This window comes from Copadichromis virginalis, linkage group LG1, assembly GCF_057382275.1.
Source record: "Copadichromis virginalis isolate Kocher_CV1m ecotype Utaka linkage group LG1, C_Virginalis_male_GT1.1, whole genome shotgun sequence".
Classification (NCBI taxonomy): domain Eukaryota; kingdom Metazoa; phylum Chordata; class Actinopteri; order Cichliformes; family Cichlidae; genus Copadichromis; species Copadichromis virginalis.
In genome coordinates, this window is record NC_140618.1 from 34,684,312 (window position 1) to 34,703,767 (window position 19,456).

At 41.6% G+C, this 19,456-nt stretch overlaps 2 protein-coding genes across 2 annotated transcripts in view; one reads left to right on the forward strand and one right to left on the reverse strand.

The window, feature by feature from the left end:
* Nucleotides 1-17,190, reverse strand: part of prmt3 (protein arginine methyltransferase 3) — a 64,810-nt gene extending 47,620 nt beyond the window's left edge. Inside the window, exons 1-10 of the mRNA XM_085460660.1 lie at nucleotides 17,115-17,190; nucleotides 16,831-16,960; nucleotides 15,219-15,301; nucleotides 15,077-15,126; nucleotides 14,822-14,927; nucleotides 13,966-14,119; nucleotides 13,300-13,441; nucleotides 11,365-11,430; nucleotides 8,857-8,978; nucleotides 5,782-5,881 (exon numbers count right to left, since the gene is read on the reverse strand). Coding sequence (XP_085316786.1) covers nucleotides 5,782-5,881; nucleotides 8,857-8,978; nucleotides 11,365-11,430; nucleotides 13,300-13,441; nucleotides 13,966-14,119; nucleotides 14,822-14,927; nucleotides 15,077-15,126; nucleotides 15,219-15,301; nucleotides 16,831-16,960; nucleotides 17,115-17,136 — 975 coding nt within the window. The 5' untranslated portion in view covers nucleotides 17,137-17,190. The remainder of the gene's footprint in view (nucleotides 1-5,781; nucleotides 5,882-8,856; nucleotides 8,979-11,364; nucleotides 11,431-13,299; nucleotides 13,442-13,965; nucleotides 14,120-14,821; nucleotides 14,928-15,076; nucleotides 15,127-15,218; nucleotides 15,302-16,830; nucleotides 16,961-17,114) is intronic.
* Nucleotides 1,393-3,904, forward strand: LOC146719127 (E3 SUMO-protein ligase ZBED1-like). Its single transcript, XM_085460648.1, has 3 exons — nucleotides 1,393-2,513; nucleotides 2,690-2,942; nucleotides 3,096-3,904. The coding sequence occupies exons 1-3, from the start codon at nucleotides 1,396-1,398 to the stop codon at nucleotides 3,510-3,512; spliced, it is 1,788 nt and encodes a 595-aa protein (XP_085316774.1). The 5' UTR covers nucleotides 1,393-1,395; the 3' UTR covers nucleotides 3,513-3,904.
* Nucleotides 17,191-19,456: the final 2,266 nt, after the last annotated feature.

Sequence of the window (19,456 nt, forward strand, 5' to 3'; positions counted from 1 at the left end):
GCACGACCTGGATATAAGACCGTTTACCCTAGCCACAGAGCCTACTTCCTTTGACAACTGTCATTTTTCCTTTTTATACAGGCAGATCGGAGGGCAGCTTCTCAAGTCCAAGCCACTCTGAGAAATGTCTACCATCGCTGCCCTGATGAGAAGTGACTGGAGAATTCTTAGATTTATTATCAGTCTGTGAGCCAGTGTCATCAGAGATTACGCCCCCTATCCTTCAACGGTCCACTGGCATGTCAGCCACCGAATTTCAATTTCCCCCTTTAGAGGATAGGAAGGCTCTGCGTGGCGACCCCTGCTTGTGACCCTGGGGTTTCACAGTGGATGGAGGAGGTAGTGGAGGGGGGACAGATACGGGATGCTCATGAATTAGGTATGACTTCAGCAGTGCATTCAACTTTGGCTGTCCCGCATGTATCGCTGAGCAGAATCTGTCTGATAAATGGCCATCACAGCGAAGGAAGACTGCTCCTCCAGCTCCAGGTAAGATATTCAGAGAAGCTCATGGCCGAATTTAGGCTGCCCGAGCCGTATTTAAAACATAAATCCATCCTGCTGCCACCTTGGATTCTGAATCCTTATTAGCCTGTAAACACTCACTCAAAAATTAACCTCATATTATGAGTGTATTTTTTTTAGAAGAGATCTGTTAAAAGAGTTCCATTTCTCGGGTGGAAAATGAGTTTATGACCCATGATGGACCCACAAATCTTAGAAACATGGTGTCTAAGGAGATAATTCCTCTGGATGGCATCACATTGGCCTCCAGTAACACTGTAAGAAATCTTGGAGTCACTTTTTAGCAGGATTTGCTTTTCAGTGCTCATATACAGTGGGGCAAAAAAGTATTTAGTCAGCCACCAATTGTGCAAGTTCCCCCACTTAAAATGATGACAGAGGTCAGTAATTTGCACCAGAGGTACACTTCAACTGTGAGAGACAGAATGTGAAAAAAAAATCCATGAATTCACATGGTAGGATTTGTAAAGAATTTATTCGTAAATTAGGGTGGAAAATAAGTATTTGGTCACCTCAAACAAGGAAAATCTCTGGCTCTCACAGACCTGTAACGTCTTCTGTAAGAAGCTTTTCTGTCCCCCACTCGTTACCTGTATGAATGGCACCTGTTTGAACTCATCATCTGTATAAAAGATAGGGGTGTCAAATTATCGCGTTAATTGCGATTAATTAATTACAATGCTATTTAGCGCGTTATGTTTTTTAATCTCGTTAATCTAATTTTTAATCTCTTGACGTCATTGATTTTGTATGAGAGTTGCTATGTTATAAAATCCGTTTTTATGTGCTGGGCTCCTTGTGCTTGACTTGTTGGGGGTGGAGTCACGTCGTGAGGTCAAGGTGAGAAGTGGTGATTAGCTTAGTGTGGATATGGAGGCGCATCTGAGAGTTGTTGGCCCAATGAACGGGAAATTTGTATTTCATAAACGCCCCGACGGCACCATTGACAAAGGTAAAGTGGTCTGCCTAGAGTGTAAGAAGGAGTTTGCTTACCACCGAAGCAGCTCAAGTTTGGCCTATCACCTCAACGCAAAGCACCCAGCCGCGAGTGCAGCAACAGCTAGCAGTGAAGACGTTAGCAATATAGCAAGCCAGAGCAAAGCTTTTCGCCAAACAAAACTAGAGAATACCCCTCGTATGAGCAAGTCTGCGACCGACAGGCTGACTAATGTTATTGCCAAGTGGATAGCGATGAACTGTAGGCCGATAAATATAGTAGAGGACGAAGGATTGACAGAGGTGTTGCAAATTGCGTCCAATGACCCGTCATACAAGCCGCCGTGCAGGACTACAGTAACGACCAAAATCAGCAAAATGTACGACGGCGAAAAGAAAAACAAACTTGAGATTTTGGCGGAGGATTCTCCCAACTGTGTTGCTATAACCGGAGATCACTGGACCTCAGCTGGCAACCACAGCTATTTTGGGGTGACTGGACACTTTATTGATAGTGAGTGGAACCTCAACTCATTTGCACTGACCGTCATGAGAACAGAAACCAGGCACTTTGCTGATAAATGCGCCGAACAGTTCCTCAAGGTAGCAAATGACTGGGGTATTGAAAACAAGATATCCACCATTGGCACAGACAGCGCAGCAAACATGCTGGCTGCTATGAGAGCACTTCCATATGAGCACATCGCCTGCAATGCTCACATTCTCCAGAGGACCATCACGGTATGTCTCGATAGCAGTGGTTTTGTCGGTGTACTGGCAAAGTGCCGCAAGATTGTTGGTCATTTTAAACAAAGCCCTGCGAGTACCACAGAACTTAACCAACAACAAGTAGCACTCGGAAAGAAGAGCGATCAACTTATACAGGATGTACCCACCAGGTGGAACTCGACTCTCGCAATGGTCTCACGCCTCCTATGTAACCGAGAGGCTGTCCAGGCTACGTTGGACCAACAGAACCACAGGTTGGTCTTGCCAACCGAAGCTGAGTGGGCGAAACTGCAGAGGCTGGAGCTCCTGCTTGAACCATGCAAGTAAGTTCAAATAAACACCTTCCCATTTTAATTATATAAACTACTGTTACATGTGTAAAATCAAAATTAATGAACATAACAAGGAACTTTTAAGGACAATTAAATTGGAAATCAGTTACACTTTGATTTAAATGAATCCAGCTAGGTTTATTTAGCAAACCTCTCCACCTCTGCAGGTATGTGACAGAGCTGCTGGGTGGTGAGGCCTACGTCTCTTGCTCTGTAGTGCTGCCTGCTTTTCGCCATCTGTACCGTGTCATGGACATTACTGATGATGATCCTGCCTACGTGGTGAAGTTCAAGAATGCCTTCCAGAAGGATCTGGCAGCACGACGAGCTAATGGCAACGAGATATGGTTCGAGGTGGCCACAGCATTGGATCCACGGTTTAAGGATTTGAAATGTCTTCCAAGAGAAAAGAGGGAACAGGTAGGACAATAAGGTTAAGCTGGACTAATGAGTCCAATTCATTATCAAATCAAACTTTTATTTATTATATGGAACACAAAGTTCTTTACAAGATTAAATAAAATAAAAAAAAAGCACTTAGTTTTAATCACAATCATTCATTCATTCATTCAGGTGTGGACCATTCTGGAGAATATGCTCCAGGCAGCAGAGCCCAGAAGAGCAGATAGTCTCCAGCCCTCCACAGAGGATGATGGACCAGCTCAGAAGAAGAGGAGGAGCGAACTCCTTCTGGGGTCTGACTCTGACTCAGAAGATGGAATTGAGTCTGGAGAGCTGCAGCGCTACAGAGCAGAACCCAGCATCAGTATTGATGACTGTCCCCTGCAGTGGTGGTATGCTCACTCAGGAGTCTATGAAAAGCTGTTAGTCCTAGCACAAAAGTACCTGGCCTCCCCAGCTACCTCTGTACCCTGTGAGAGACTCTTTAGCCTTGCAGGCTACATAGTGCAAAAGAAAAGGGCAGCCTTGCTTCCAGAAAATGTTACCAGGCTGGTGTGTCTTAGCGACTGGCTGAGGAAGAAGAAATGAGACACATGTGGTCAGCATAGCTGCTGTGTCATTTGTAGCCTACTAGAATAGATTGCTTGATGTTCAGCACTTTTTTTTGTGATGGAAGAATACTTTGATGTGCTAACTTGCAGCACTGCAATGTCAGTTTTATTTTTCATTATCTGAAGCAGAGGAATTTCAGTGCTGTATTGCTCAGAAAAGAGCAACTCTGATGTGCTAACTTGCAGCACTTAATTTATTTGATTTTATTTGTATTTATTTTTCCACTTATTTTACAAAAGAATACAACAGTATGTAAATGGTTGCATCTGTTTAATGTTTGTTAAACAATAAATGACTTTATAAAGTCACTTTCTTTGTTATATCAGTCTTTTGGTCTGCCACAATAAGTTGAGGGCTTTCCTCAGCTATTTTTAGGTGAGATTAAAAAAGAGATTAATTAGATCAATTAATTAAAAATCATAATTAATTAATCTCTATTTTTTTTTAATCTCTTGACAGCACTAATAAAAGACACCTGTCCATAGCCTCAAACAGTCAGACTCCAAACTCCGCCATGGCCAAGACCAAAGAGCTTTCGAAGGACACCAGGAAAAGTATTGTAGACCTGCACCAGACTGGGAAGAGTGAATCTACAATAGGCAAGCAGCTTGGTGTGAAAAAATCAACTGTGGGAGCAATCATCAGAAAATGGAAGACATACAAGACCACTGATAATCTCCCTCGATATGGGGCTCCACGCAAGATCTCATCCCGTGGGGTCAAAATGATCATGAGAACGGTGAGCAAAGATCCCAGAACCACACGGGGGGACCTGGTGAATGACCTGCAGAGAGCTGGGACCAAAGTAACAAAGGTCACCATCAGTAACACACTACAACGGCAGGGAATCAAATCCCGCAGTGCCAGACGTGTTCCGCTGCTGAAGCCAGTGCATGTCCAGGCCCGTCTGAAGTTTGCCAGAGAGCACATGGATGATACAGCAGAGGATTGGGAGAATGTCATGTGGTCAGATGAAACCAAAGTAGAACTTTTTGGTATAAACTCAACTCGTCGTGTTTGGAGGAAGAAGAATACTGAGTTGCATCCCAAGAACACCATACCTACTGTGAAGCATGGGGGTGGAAACATCATGCTATGGGGCTGTTTTTCTGCCAAGGGGACAGGATGACTGATCCGTGTTAAGGACAGAATGAATGGGGCCATGTATCGTGAGATTTTGAGCCAAAACCTCCTTCCATCAGTGAGAACTTTGAAGATGAAACGAGGCTGGGTCTTCCAACATGACAATGATCCACAACACACCGCCCGGGCAACAAAGGAGTGGCTCCGTAAGAAGCATTTGAAAGTCCTGGAGTGGCCTAGCCAGTCTCCAGACCTCAACCCCATAGAAAATCTGTGGCGGGAGTTGAAAGTCCGTGTTGCTCGGCGACAGCCCCAAAACATCACTGCTCTCGAGAAGATCTGCATGGAGGAATGGGCCAAAATACCAGCTACTGTGTGTGCAAACCTGGTAAAGACCTATAGTAAACGTTTGACCTCTGTTATTGCCAACAAAGGTTATGTTACAAAGTATTGAGTTGTATTTTTGCTATTGACCAAATACTTATTTTCCACCCTGATTTACGAATAAATTCTTTACAAATCCTACCATGTGGATTCATGGATTTTTTTTTTCACATTCTGTCTCTCACAGTTGAAGTATACCTCTGGTGCAAATTACTGACCTCTGTCATCATTTTAGGTGGGGGAACTTGCACAATCGGTGGCTGACTAAATACTTTTTTGCCCCACTGTATGTAGGATATTTATAATTTAACAAATAAATACGACTGCTTTCTTGCATTTGTGCAATATCGCCCTGTCTCAGAGTGATGTTGAAAAACTAGTTCACACATTTCTGGTCTATTGTAATCCATTATTATCCGATTATCCTAAAAACTGCCTGAAAAGGCTTCAGTTGATCCAACATGCTGCAGCAAGTTATACAGCTTACATGTACTTATTTATGTAAGGTACGATTATTGTCAACTATTGATTTAAGAGTAGATCAAAAACCAGGTAGACAGCACCCCCAAAGTGAAATAGACCCAGTACAGTGCTCCCTGCAATTGTTGTCTGGTTTGCTAGTGTAGCTAAGTAAATGCCAATACATACTGCAAGAGCTTAGACAGAGAGGCAGTCTCCATTAAACTAGTGCATTTTGTCAAGACCTCAGGAAACTGAATATGAAGATCAGCTAGTTACAAACTGTCACTTGTGGATTTATGTGTAAATATGTACTGACCATCCATTCTGAGATGATGATGTCAACCTTCTCTACAGGGAGCTTGATATCTTCTATGCGACCTTTGATCAGTGTAATTTTATCCTCCAGCTGGTTGGACCTGTAGAAAATACAGACATATGTCTAATATTAATTTTATATCAACCTAAATTAAACAAATTAAACATTTTCCACAGAATTCTGAAACCCTAACAACACCCAACACCCCGAAATTAATGGTCTTAAAGATTAAATCTTCATGAAATTAAGGGGAAAAGGGATTTTGAGGGAAGAAAAATTCCTTGCACAGCATGAAAAACCTCGGATCTAAATTTTAAGTTTCTGCTGATGCTGACAGAATATTTCCTACTGCTGCACCAATATAACTGGCAATAAATAAATAAATAAGTCAACTGTTACGTGTTTGTCAGTGAGCACTTCTTCAACGTGGCATCTAAAAACCAAGGCAAAGGTTATTCCTAGTATTTTTAAATTAAATAAAAAATAAGAATAATTCTGTCTATAATATTTTATTTTATGGTATTAAACCCGAGGAGTCACATTTTAATATTACACAGCACTCCCACTGTCACTTCAAGTTAACTTTGATTAGGTTTGTAACCATTCTGAAACAGAGACCACAAACCGCATTACAAAGATCTGCAACATCATACTACAACTCCATTTTCCTGTACCGTGATAGCTCTGCAGAGCAGTTAATGGCAGGTTAAAGCACGCTAGTCCGGTGAAAACTGCAACGTGTAAAGTTTGACCACTGGAACAATCTGTTCTCCCTGGTCTGGTCTGGATCAAATAAACCAAAATGCAGACATAAAAAGTGCCCTAAGCCATAGATTATAGTCCCCTGTAGGTTCAGACAGCTGAAGACACCACAAATATTTAACTGTTACTATTATACAAGCTTCTGGACCAGGTGGAGGCACATTCCATATATTAGCTATAAATCTGGAAGATTTATCGCTCTTTTACCATTCTTGCTTAGACCCCAGTGACCCCTTACATAATCACAGATGCAAAATAAACAGCACCAGCTAAAGTTAATAAAACTATGGTCGACTATTTCCCCTTTTTTGAGTAACATCAAAACTTGTCGTGGTTTGTGCAGGGGCATATTCGCTGTTCTGTGTATTTCCAGCCTGTGGACTGGCGATGTGTCAGGTTCAGGTAAGCACTGTGAGATCAGTGCTGCTGTTTAAATGATCCTTCCTTTCAGACCAGCCAGTTTGGGCATCAATCTCTGTGAATATTCCATTATCATGACAGCTAATGTTACAGAGGACAGAACAATTACTCACAGCGGCCCAGAGTGCATTTCTGTAGCAGCGATCCTTATCTTGAACTGTCTCTCCCCTCTCAGCTGCTCTTCTACTGCTGCTATCACCTTCTTCCAGAATGCAATGGCCCCCACCTACACCCTACACCCCACCCGCCCACCACCACCCTTTCACAAGAAGGAAACACTGTAATCTCATTATTGGGGTAATTTAGAGGACAATGTCAGGACTCTGGGGAGAGAGTCGTGTCTGCGCAGCTTTGTAGGTGTATGTGTGTGCGTGTGTGTGTGCGTGTGTTGGAGAGAAAGAGGAAGTGAGGAAAAGGAAAAAGAGAGGCTTTACATGACAGTGAACCTAGTAATTTTTTTAAAGAATAGCACAGACCAAACGTGGCTAAAACACCCCGATTTACTTTCGTTAATGCTGCATTTCTGGGCAAACCACAGGCAAATACTTGCTAAAAAATCATCCATGCCTTCAGTTCATGCCGCCATTAACTTTGCTCACTCAGAAAAAACAGCGTCTCACATTTTTACGCTTTATTGTCAGAATAAATTACGTCTTATCAGCTAATCCATCAATTCCATCCATTTTTTAAAAGTATTTAGACAGTATCTATTAAGGACGTGACTGTGAAGGGAGGAAGTCACATAGAGCTTTTCATTTAAACTTTGGCGATGGAGTGGAAACAGGAGATGGATGCTCCTGCCCAACCAACAGGAGCCACTTTAATTACAATCCCGATATTAACATCAGGAGGAAGTGACGGACACACACAGGGGCCAGCTCTACGTGCATATACACACACACACGCACACAGAAATAAAATCACAACCCAAAGAAGCCATGGGTGGATTTTTGTATGCATTGCTGTATTTACGTGTGTGTGCACATGTGTGGATGTATGCTTTTTTTTTTTTTTTAAAGAAGAAAAAAAAAGGGTGGAGTGCTGGAGGATGTACAACATCTTTCTTTAGTTGAATCCTCACCGCTGGCAAACCTGCAATGCAGCCTGCATGCCAACACACACTCCAACAGCTATTCAGTGGGCTGTAAAATTAAAACGTCCTCTTCCCTTAGAAAACCCTGTTGTTTTGCTTATACTGCACTGTCTTACATAACGGAAATAATAGCTGTCATAATGGCCCCCAACTCAAAAAACCATTTAGGAGGCAGGGGTATGATAGTGGCTGCAGGTAGACGGAAGGAGAGCAGAAGCTGTTGTTGAGGTAAATGGACTCCACTGTGGAGTATCAGCTGCAGAAATACAGGAAACACGCGGCACATGAAATTGGACCGAGGACTTTATTAAAAGGGAATCAACAGGGGGTTCATCTGCATGTTCATCTGTGTATCTCTGTGTGTTGGGGCAGTGTTGGGGGTGACACTAGACTTCAGACTGGAGATACTGCAGAGGAGAGGAGTGAACGAGTCAGATCACAGGTGTAAATTATGTACATTATGGCCAGGCAGCTGACAGCAGCTCTATTGAAGTCAACCAGCTGAAACAAATAAAAGGTAGCTGGAGGTCACACAAACCTCCACTCTCACCATCTTCTGCTGCACACAAAGGGAAGAAGATCTGCGTACTCTCTTGGCTCCACAGGGGCCGATATGAGGTGAGGGTCACACGACTCACAGGGGCTTGTACCAAATCTGATTAGTACTGACTGACTATTTGCACTTAAGTTGTAAAAAATGTAATTTTTCATTGCTGTGAGCACCGCAAAGGAAATTCTGCTGACAGCTCATGTGTTTTGGTGGAGCTGAACAGAAACAGAGTGCACAGGAAGAGTCTCACCTGACTATGTCCATGGCCTGGTAGATGATTTCGGACTGATCCACCGCTATAACCTTTTTGGCCCCAGCTTGTGCAGCAAACATTGATAATATGCCAGTGCCACAGCCCACATCAAGCACCACCTAAAGGATGCGATGGAGTCAAAATGAGAAATTACCCACAAACATGGAAAGCTCTTCACAGTCAAGGGGTTCAAAAACAAACACTTAAACAGGAGCATTTAACAGTGTTTACGATTGATTTCTTCATAATTCTTGTCATGTCCATGCGCTGCTGACCCCAAAAGGTCATCCAACACAATAACAACAGAGATCACGAAGGGAAACGCGATCACGTTACAGCTTTAAGGATAAAAGATTCTAGCCTATGCAAGTTATTACAAAAGAAAAAATCAAATATAACTGGAGGAAATAAATACATGATTCTTATTTGGATTTTCTTTGACAACCCAAATAACTGCTAAAATGACAGCTGCCATATTTTGCTGGCAATGCCACTTGCACATTTCTGAGAATGTTTTTCTACACTTCCAGGGAACAGATAAGTCAACCACGTCCAGTCTATGGCTCTGTAATAACTTAACAAAAGACTTTACACTCACTTATTGAAATTTTCAGTTTTAACATTTAACCTCATCAAATTTTCAATTCAATTTTGTTCATATAGAGCCAAACAGCAACAACAGTCATCTCAAGATGCTTTTTATTATACGGTAAAGACCCTAAAATGATACAGAGAAAACCCCAGCAATCAACCAACCCCCTATGAGCAAACACCTGGCAACAGAGGGAAGGAGAAACTACTTTTTAACAGGAAGAAACATCCAGCAGAATCAGGCTCAGGGAGACGGCCATCTGCTGTGACCAGTAGAAGGTGAGGGGAGGAGACCAGGACAAAAGACAGGCAGTGGAAGAGAGCCAGAGATGAATAATAACTAATGATTAAAGTGTGAAAAGAAACATTGCATCATGAGAACTCTGAGCAGCCTCGGCCTATAGCAGTGTAACGAACTAAATGTTATATCAAAAAGGAACGTTTGAAGCCTAATCTTAAAAGTAGAGAAGGTGTCTGTCTCCTGAATTCAAACTGGCAGCTGCTTTCACAGAAGAGGGACCTGAAAGCTGAAGCATCTGCCTCACATTCTACTTTTTAATACCCACGTTACAACAAGTAAACCAGCACTCTGAGACCAACATGCTCTATTGTGGTGAAATGGAACTATGAGGTCTTTAAAATATGATGGGGCCTGATTATTCAAGACCTTGTATGTGAGGAGAAGGATTTTTAACATGGAGCTAATAATGAGAAGGCAGTAATATGCTCACCTGGGCAAAATATGCTCTCTCTCTCTCTCTCTAGTCCCTGTCAGTACTCTCACTGCATCATTTTGGATCAACTGAAGACTTTTCAGGGAATTTTAGGACACCTACCCACCAGTTTTGGCCAGTGTGGTCAGAAGTGAGCTCACTTTAACCACATTTGACAGTGATGTCACACAGGCTCTTCTATTGGCAAACTATAATCAGATAGGAACTGATATTACATTACATGGCTACTAATAATCAAACGATTATTAAAAAAAGAAACAAAGAAACAAAAGTTGGGTTTTTTCTTTCGCTGATGTCTTGCTGTTTCAACTTCAAAGACCGCATCAACATCTGGATTACTTAATGAATTCATGTTAAGCATGTTCTAAAGAACTTGCTCAAACTGCTGTTTAAACCCTTATTTTCTCTCAGCTTTTTCGCTCTTTGCATTTTTTAATCACCTCTATTTCAGGTTCCCATTGCTTTCACTTAATTTGTTCTTGTTCATCACCAACTGAGTTAAATGACTGAGACATGGACGCAGCGACTACATGCCCCAAATGTATAACACTGTGTGACTCTGTGTCTCTATTTAAGGAAACTCCCTGGTTACAATCCTGCTGTCTTTATGGGTTCACAGAGGGTCGCCAACATAGCGCTAACACAACAGAACGCAACTCCTCGCTTGATCTGCAACAAAAATATCCTGCTTGGTTCTGTTACCGGTTACTGAAGAAGGAGACGCTTCAACTCTCTGCCGACTGCTTCAGCCTGACAGGGATAATGGACGTTCCCATCAACACATCCTTCCTCCCCCCTCTACCGCCTCATCACAGCACTAACCAGCAGCGACCCATATAATGGATGGTCATGATACAGGCCACTGCTTCCCACAGCTAAAAGCAATGGAAAAGAGACGGATAGGGTGGGGGGGGTGGGGCGGTTAGTTGGAAGGGTTTGTGCTATGGGGTTGGTGGTGGATTGCATGTGTCTGTTATCAGGACTGTGCAGTCCATAGTTAGACATGCTAATAAAGTCATGATGTGTTTTAAATCAGACACCGCGGCGCATTATTAATGTCTTTTTCTGGAAAATGCACATTCCTGTTTACAGGCTTGAGTGAACATTAAACTGGCTAACTCATACATGTAAACACACATTAATGTGTACACACGCAATTTCATTTGCTTGGATGACTCACCTTATCTCTGAACACTTCAGGGTTGCTGTACATGAAGTCTCGGTAACTCTCCGTGCGTACTTTATCCTGTGGATAGAATATACAAGCTGCTCTTGAATTAAAGAAAGGATTGCTTGTAATCTACAGTCATGTTTATGTTGTAACAAAGCTTTGAATTCAAGGTTGTCTACAAACTTAAAAAATAAGTAAATCCAGGCAAGTAAAGCTTTTTCCATATAGGGGTATATAACAGCAGGTTACAACAGTCTGTGTTGGTTTCCTGAACATTTATGAGCAAAACGCTGGGATAATAACAACTGGAAGGACACTGGAGGTCAGGTCAGGACTCGCTGATTAATCTGCCAATCATATCTGCCCACAAATCCAAGCACCTTCGCTCTGAGGGAAAAGCTATAAACGAAATACAGTAACACGGCTTAATACATGTTAGAACAGATATGAATCTGGACTTTTGACTTTGAAAGATTACAAGAAACAGATTTTAGAACCTTCAGTTCATGGAGTTTGGCAGAAGTTAAGCGGTCCCCAAGTACCGATATACACTTCCGATTTTTCCTGTTTCCATTTTTGCTAATGGAAACAGGAAAAATCGGAAGGGTATATCGGTAATAGTAACTCTGATTTTGTCTCCTGAAGAAAACAAGACAATAATTAAATAACAACTAATGCATAAGGATGAAAACTATGATGAAATGTACTGACACTTGAATCAGTACATTTGATGAAAATGTTCTGGAGAGATGAGATCCAATCAGATCTAATTAAGTTGTACAACTAGCTCCCATGCTCCCCGTTTATCATGAAAACAATACTACAAAACTGGCTTTTGTGCAGCCATTTCCCTCATTACCAGGTTTCAAAAATATATTTTATTAATTTGGTGAAGAAGTGGCTCTGGTGACTTGCCGAATGACATCACGGACCGGCCAATCAAACCTAATGAATAACTCTAAAAAGCGAGTTAAGTTGAGCCAAGCCAAGTAGGTAATAATGGAGAAGGGCTAAAAATATCCCAATCAACACAACAAAGTTAGCATTTCATGCCTGATTACTTTAAGATATTTAAGATAGATTTAAGATAATGCCCTTTCAAAACCAAAATTAAATGAAAAACTAAAATGATCAAGAAATACTGAAGATTTTAATCATTCAGCTTTTTTGAAAAGCAATCCAGGCTAATGTTGTCTGTGGCCAATTAAAAGTTGTTTTAAAAATTAAACCCTGACACTCATGAAACATGTCATTCTCTTTTACATGACATCTCTCACTCTCTGTCTCTCTTACACACTCTCACACACACACACACACACACACACACACACACACACAGAGACTGCGTCATAGGTAATTCAATTCATGCCAACCTGTGAAACATTCTACTGCAAAGCCCCCCATCACGTGCTCCTGGCCCCTCCTGACGCTTTGATGGACTTTAAAGCTTGACGCAAAAACATGACGCAAAACTTAACCGTGCTTAGCACCAATCAGGACAGCCAAAAGGATATGTAAGCACTGCGGTAAGTAGAACAGGACTTGAGGAGAGGGAGAACTCTCTCTCACACACACACACACACACACACACACACACAGAGCTTGCTTTCAGGTTTCAGCACTTCAGGAGTGTAAAAATTAATTTGCACACTTAAAGCTCCGCTATGCAGAGGCATGAGCGCTGCTTCACATAAGAGATCAGCACGTACTGCTGATTTGTCACTTTGGAGCGCTTGTGTCGTCCTCAGTATTAATTCATACATGAAGATGATCGCTTTCATTTATAAGCTATATGAAAATCTTTTAGCCAAGATGCACGCCAATGAACCCAGCTTCATTTCTGTGCCCAGGGGAAATTATTCCAAAGACTGCAAAGAGACCTGCAGGCCTGGTCACTGTGTGTGTGTGTGTGTGTGTGTCTGTGTGTGTTTACACAACTCAGACCTTCAGCATCTCTTCGTGGATGCTGTAATGTCCATAGGAGCTGAAGTAGGCCTCGTCCTCGTCCTCACGGAGCTCCGCCACAGCGCCCAGGGTGCCAGACCTGCTTGTTTCCGCATTCAGCACCAACCCCTGAGCCAGCACCCTGAAAGAACATCGCACAGATCGCCATTTAACTTCTCTTATTAGCACAAGGGACAAGAGAAAGGAGAACGCACACACAGCCTTCATGCAGGACGAAGCAGTAAATGGAGGAGATGGAGCATTCATCTTTCTACCTCTCACCCAAATCCCCCCCCTCCCCCCCAAACCCCTCCTCCCCCACAGCTCACCCTTTCTGCAATATTCCCTTATTGCTCCCCTACCTACCTTTCCTCCTCACTTTAACCTCCATGCTGCAGTGGAATTTTCCCTTCTGTTTTTTTTTTTATCTTTTCCCTTCCTCCAAACTTCTTCCACAAGGTACTCTAGTTAATGTTTCTGCAATACTGCGTTCACTGTGTCCCCCTGCTGGAGCTCAGAGAGCAGTGCAAATGCAACGTATTACACTGACTAAACTGCAAGTTCTGAATAATGTATTAAAAAATAAATAAATAAAAGGCCACAATTTAAAACCTAACACAATCACCCTGACATCAATGAAGATGAAACTGCAGAAAAGTCACTGACTTGAGTTTGTGCAGGTCATCCATGGCTCTGGCCAGTGCCTCCTCCGAAGAGCGGGCTCTCTCCTCCGCAGCCTGCGCCCTGTGCACAAGTGCATTATGGGGATCGGCCCCAGATGCCAGGCATGACCTCTCGCTGCCACAGAGCTCCTCGGGGTCTGACAAAAACACAGACAGAGAGATAGATATGTTTGGATGTTAAATGGGGAAAAAGTTTTCCTTTTAAGGACAACTGAGTGAAAACATGAGCGACAACACGTAGTGATCAAGCCTGTGGCATACAATAAGAAGTATGCAGGACATGGCTGTTGTTTTGGCTTAGAGTGTGCATTTTATGTATTTATGTGTTTTTCTTGCATTGATGATACAGGCAGAAATAGAGCATAAGTGCAACTATTAAAATAAGCATTAACATAAGCAAGTCAGGACTTTGCAATAGAGCTGACATTACACAGTCTTCTGTGTAATACTGTTAATCATGCAGAAGAAGCAGTCCTAAAAGATGAGAACCAGCAGATGAAACTGAATATGTTGATACTGTGCTGGGAGACACAGCAAACCTTCTGGAAATGGCATGTTATTGATGTGCAATGGTTATTCCAGCAGTTTCCAGTAGCCTTATGCCCTATCATGCAATCATGATAATCACAAATATTTTATATTTTCGTTGCTGGTGTTGCGGTACGAACAGTGACCAGCCGATTCTCCACTCAACTGAATATCAAAACAGCAGAAACAGCCAGACATGTTCTCTGACCTGTGCATAAAAGCCGCGCTAACAGAACAGAGATCTGTTGATAGAAAATGCAGCTACTCAAAAATCAAAAACTAAGATCTGTGTTTTAAAACTGCTTCTGTACCTGTTTGCAGCAGCGGGTCATCCTGAAGGACTGGCTGCAGGAAGTCTTCGCTCTCCCAGGGTAAAGGAGCATCTGGCAACCCATTCAGACTGGATGCTTTACATTTCTATACACACAAAAAATGTATGTTTTCATAAATCTGAAAACTCTCAATTTTTTTTTTAGATATTCATTCTTCACACATAAACAGTAGAAACATTCACATCCTGATATTTCACAGCATGATGTTCAATTCAGTTTGAAAACAGCACTCACTGTTGACCGTATAAAGTTGATCATTTTTATGTATCCGTAGTCATCTAAATCTAATGAGGGACAGAAAGTTGAGACATTTCATGAGAACAGAACAGCCATCTGCTCCTTTGGTGATGCAGGAAAAAAATCAATATCTACTTACTGTAATTTCTTATTAGATCTACAATGTTGACCTGGTGCTCAGCTGTACAGTGCTGCAGGGTGGCATTTACAGAACTTAGCAACCTGAAAAAAATAAGACAGACAGGAAGACTTGTTTAGTTATAAGCCATAAAAATCAAAAACTGAATCTTTGATTGTTTTTTTTCTTTCATAGTAGAGTAGTAACTTGGGTATCCAGTTATTTTACATAACAGCAAACAAACCTGACTGAAAAAGCAAAAAACACAGAAGACACGGGGTGGAGATTTGCGTCAATAACTACCTTAAAAGCTGGAACCAGTACATACATTACTTTTACAACAATCAGCATAATATTACGATATTTGTCGTGTCAATACTATATCAATACATAGACACCAAATATCATTACTGTATTAAATTAAATTAAATACTGGGAATAATAAGAACAAAGGGGCTCATCTCGTCTGCTAGGAGGCAACCTTTCTGCAAATAGTTATGGTCTGACTCAGACTGACTGTAGTCACTCTCAGAGAGATTGTCGAGTGTTGTCAAATAATTGCTGTGTAATTTACAAATGCAAACAGATTGCCAATATGTTTCCATCTGAATGAGTCTTGGTCAATGAGCACAACTCGAGGGGACACAACACAACTCAGCTGGTCATATTCCTACAGAACAGGAAGGCTGCTGAGCGCAAACATAATTATTAAATGCAAATTTCTGTTAAATGTGAATTTCTGTCTATGCATACCACAACAGATATACGACTTCCGTTGATTTATCACAGTTAATTGATGTATTGTCAGAAACAGACTGCATGTAGTTGCCAACTTGACCCTATTCAATTGTCGACTGAGTATCTTATGGCACAATTTATGGCAGGATTTAGTGACAGTGTTGATGTGCTTGACAATCTCGTTTTGCACTGAACAAAAAAAAGTTGCAGTATGTGAGATAACGTCATCTTATTGGACAAAGCAGAGGCCATAATTTTGCATTAGAAAAGGGTGATAAATCTTAAATACTTAAAAAAAACAATACTATTGTATTATGGGGCATCTTGTGATTTCCACCTCTACAATGTAGTAGGGTAGCCTTGGAGATATGCAGCAATATGTTAGTGGTTCTTCTTTTGTCTGCTAGTGCAGGTGCTGGGAACTTGAGTACCTGGTTGTGTCTCCAGGTGTATCTGCCACGCGTTACACTGGTACTACAAGTAACGAGTATGTGCTTAAGACTGACTGAAGCTGAACATAGCTGACAGGCTGCACCCTCCCCTACTCAAAGGTTTAAGATTTCAGGTGATGGAAGGACATCATATGTTGCACAGCTGAGGTAGTACTCAAAAACAGCTCTTTTGATGGTGAAGCTTGCTGAGGTTTGCATAATGTCAAAGGAACTTGTCTTTATTCTGACCATGAGTTATTTGCACTGACACAAAAGTACAATTATTACACATGAATTGAAAGTTTAGGGCCACTTAGTGTGTGAAAGTTATATCTGTATGTTTTGTTACACGATCTCTTTTAGGTAAAGCATCTTCAGATCTGAGAAACTCAAAATGCGTGTAAACGTGTCGCATCATTCTAAGAAAAGCAGTGACAGACAGGTCCAGAGCAGGGTGATCTCACCTGTCACAGAACAAACAGGTAACCGGCTGACTGTCCTCCTCCATCCACTGCCACTGCTCTTCATCATCAACGTCATCATCATCATCACCGTCTGAGAGCTCAGGCATATCCTCAGCAGCTCCATCGACGTCTGCCAAAGTTAAATCTCATGAGTGTAAACGCAGATGTAAAAGCAGCTGTGTGACGAAACTAGAAACACTATTCTTCACCAAAGTCAATAACACAAATGAGCTAGCTCAAAGAAGAGTATGTGTGTTTGATTAATACAGTTATTTCTCACTCACGTGGGTCTGTGTACTCTGCCATGATGTCGCTTTGAGTCCGGAGGACTTCCTGGTGACGTTTAGTGACGTAATAAATGGGACGGGCCCATTCCAAAGAAGCACTTCCACATACAAACCACCAGATGTCGCCAACGTTTAACTAAGGTAACACGTAAATAACGTGGTTTGTATAATGTTTTGTTGGGTGTTTGCAGGTACATTACAAACAGGTACATGCACTGGTTTAGGTTAGTTTTAGCTGTGGGTGCTACCAAAGCGGTCAGATTATAGTTATCTGAAACTTTTGAGGTACTTTCTAATGTCAAAATATCCGTTTTTTTCCTTTTTTTATCCATTTAAATTCAAGATATATAACTGCAGGAGTGATTATGGCAGCATTATTACACACATGGGTGTTTTTTTTACCATAAACAGTGTGACCTCTCTAAACATTAAAACATGACAATAGGCAGAGTGATAACAAAATCAAACTATTAGGGTAGTGTTATTATGTCAAAGGTGGGGCCAGGTTTCACAATGAGCTCACCTGAAACCCTGGCTGATTGGGACCCACACCCAGTTTCACACCTTGGCTCAGGCGATTAGAGGATCATCAGGGGGTCCTTTTGTCCCTCTGTGGGGGGATACTCCCACTAGGTTTAAATCTGGGACTTCCCACCATTTGACCTTAGAACTGAAGAAGCTTCTCGGATGAGAGGTGAAATGTCTTCAAGCAACTTAAAGAAGTCCTGACGCTTTTCTTTGCAAGCTCATTTGACTATGATGACCTGGATGACTGAGAACCTTCACAGACGTAGTGTTATTATGTTTTTGGACCCCATCTGGGCTGTTTAGAGGGTTACAATCATCCCAAGGTTGCAGCATAAGACTAGGTGCTCTGTATTTTAGCTTACTGAATTGCCTGATTTTTTTTTTTTTTTTTTATGCATTAAAGGTAATCTTTTGTTTTTGTTTAGTTTTCAGTCTTAGTGAGGTAGAGGACCATCTTGCTGGAAGAGTAGGCCCCTTTGAAAGCAACTGGGACACCACTATTAAGGATGCTATTTTGGTTTGCCATGGGACACACCCATTGTTCCAGCACTAAAAAAGGACCGTGGAGTCTGAATCTGTGGAGACTCTTTAGTAACACTAACTACAGTGTTGGCAGCAGGGCAGTACCCCCAGATTGATGATTTGTTTGCTTGAATGAATGGAGGACTGAAATTCAGAATTCAAAATTTTTCTCTGTCAAGCTTACTTATAGATCCATGTAGAAGAGCAGTCGTGTGAAATGCTGACTAGTATCACACATAAAGGGCTTTTTTTAGACACTGCCTTGTAGCAGTTCTGCTGAGCTCTGTCAGCACTGTTCCAGTGAACAATGGATCAAATCCTGAGTGAGTTATTAACAGTGTAGAGTTATCTCAATAATATTCTGCACACTGGAGCAGTTGAGGACCAGCACCCGCACAACTTGGATAGAACCTACAAAGAAAGAATATGTCTTGAGTGTCCATGAAGGGAAATGTTTTTCCAGTCATCTGTGGAATGTTTGGGATATGTGATTGATGCTAATTGACTACACACTGCTGCACTGAAACTCACAGCCATTGCTGATGCACTTCCACCACAAAACATTACTCTGTTGCCAAAATAGAAAATCAAAGATCTAAATGGATTCTTTCATTAGTAACTCGAGTTGTTTCCCTAAGAGTTTGTCAGATCATTGAATTATTTTTAAGGGTATTTTGTCCTTCCTTCATTTCTGCACACTTCTGCTCCACAGCCTTTTCTATTTTATTTGTCATTTTAAGTTCCTTACGTTACTTTTGTCAACTGATGTTCTCCTTTTCAATATATCAGGTTAAAAAGGGTATCCCTTTGAGTTTTTTACGGAGCTCTGTAACTTCAGCTGGCAGAGCCAGATTTGACATGCTGAAGAAGAATGAAGTTAAATGAGAAAAAGAAGCCCTTCTTTTCTCCTTTAACTTCATTCTTCCTCTTCTCCAATGTTTCCTCTTTTGAGAACTTTGACTTCGGCACCTCAAGCTTCATCTGCAGTGGTATTTTAGTTGATAAGAGACTTTCTCTCTGCTTTCAGTCACATGTAATTTACCATATAAGCATTCAGATCTTCTACAATCTCATTGTGCATCTGAATTTCTTGAATCACCAATTTTGGACCTCCTTACAGAGCGCTTTGATTTTATTTTGAAGGGAAATACATTATATAGCTGGTATTCTGCCTGTTTCTTTTTGCAGAGGAAGTGGGGATATATCGCACTGTGTACATTGAGATATTTAAATAGTTTCTCAAGAATGACAAGTGACCTATAGGTCACTTGTCATTCTGTATATTGGAT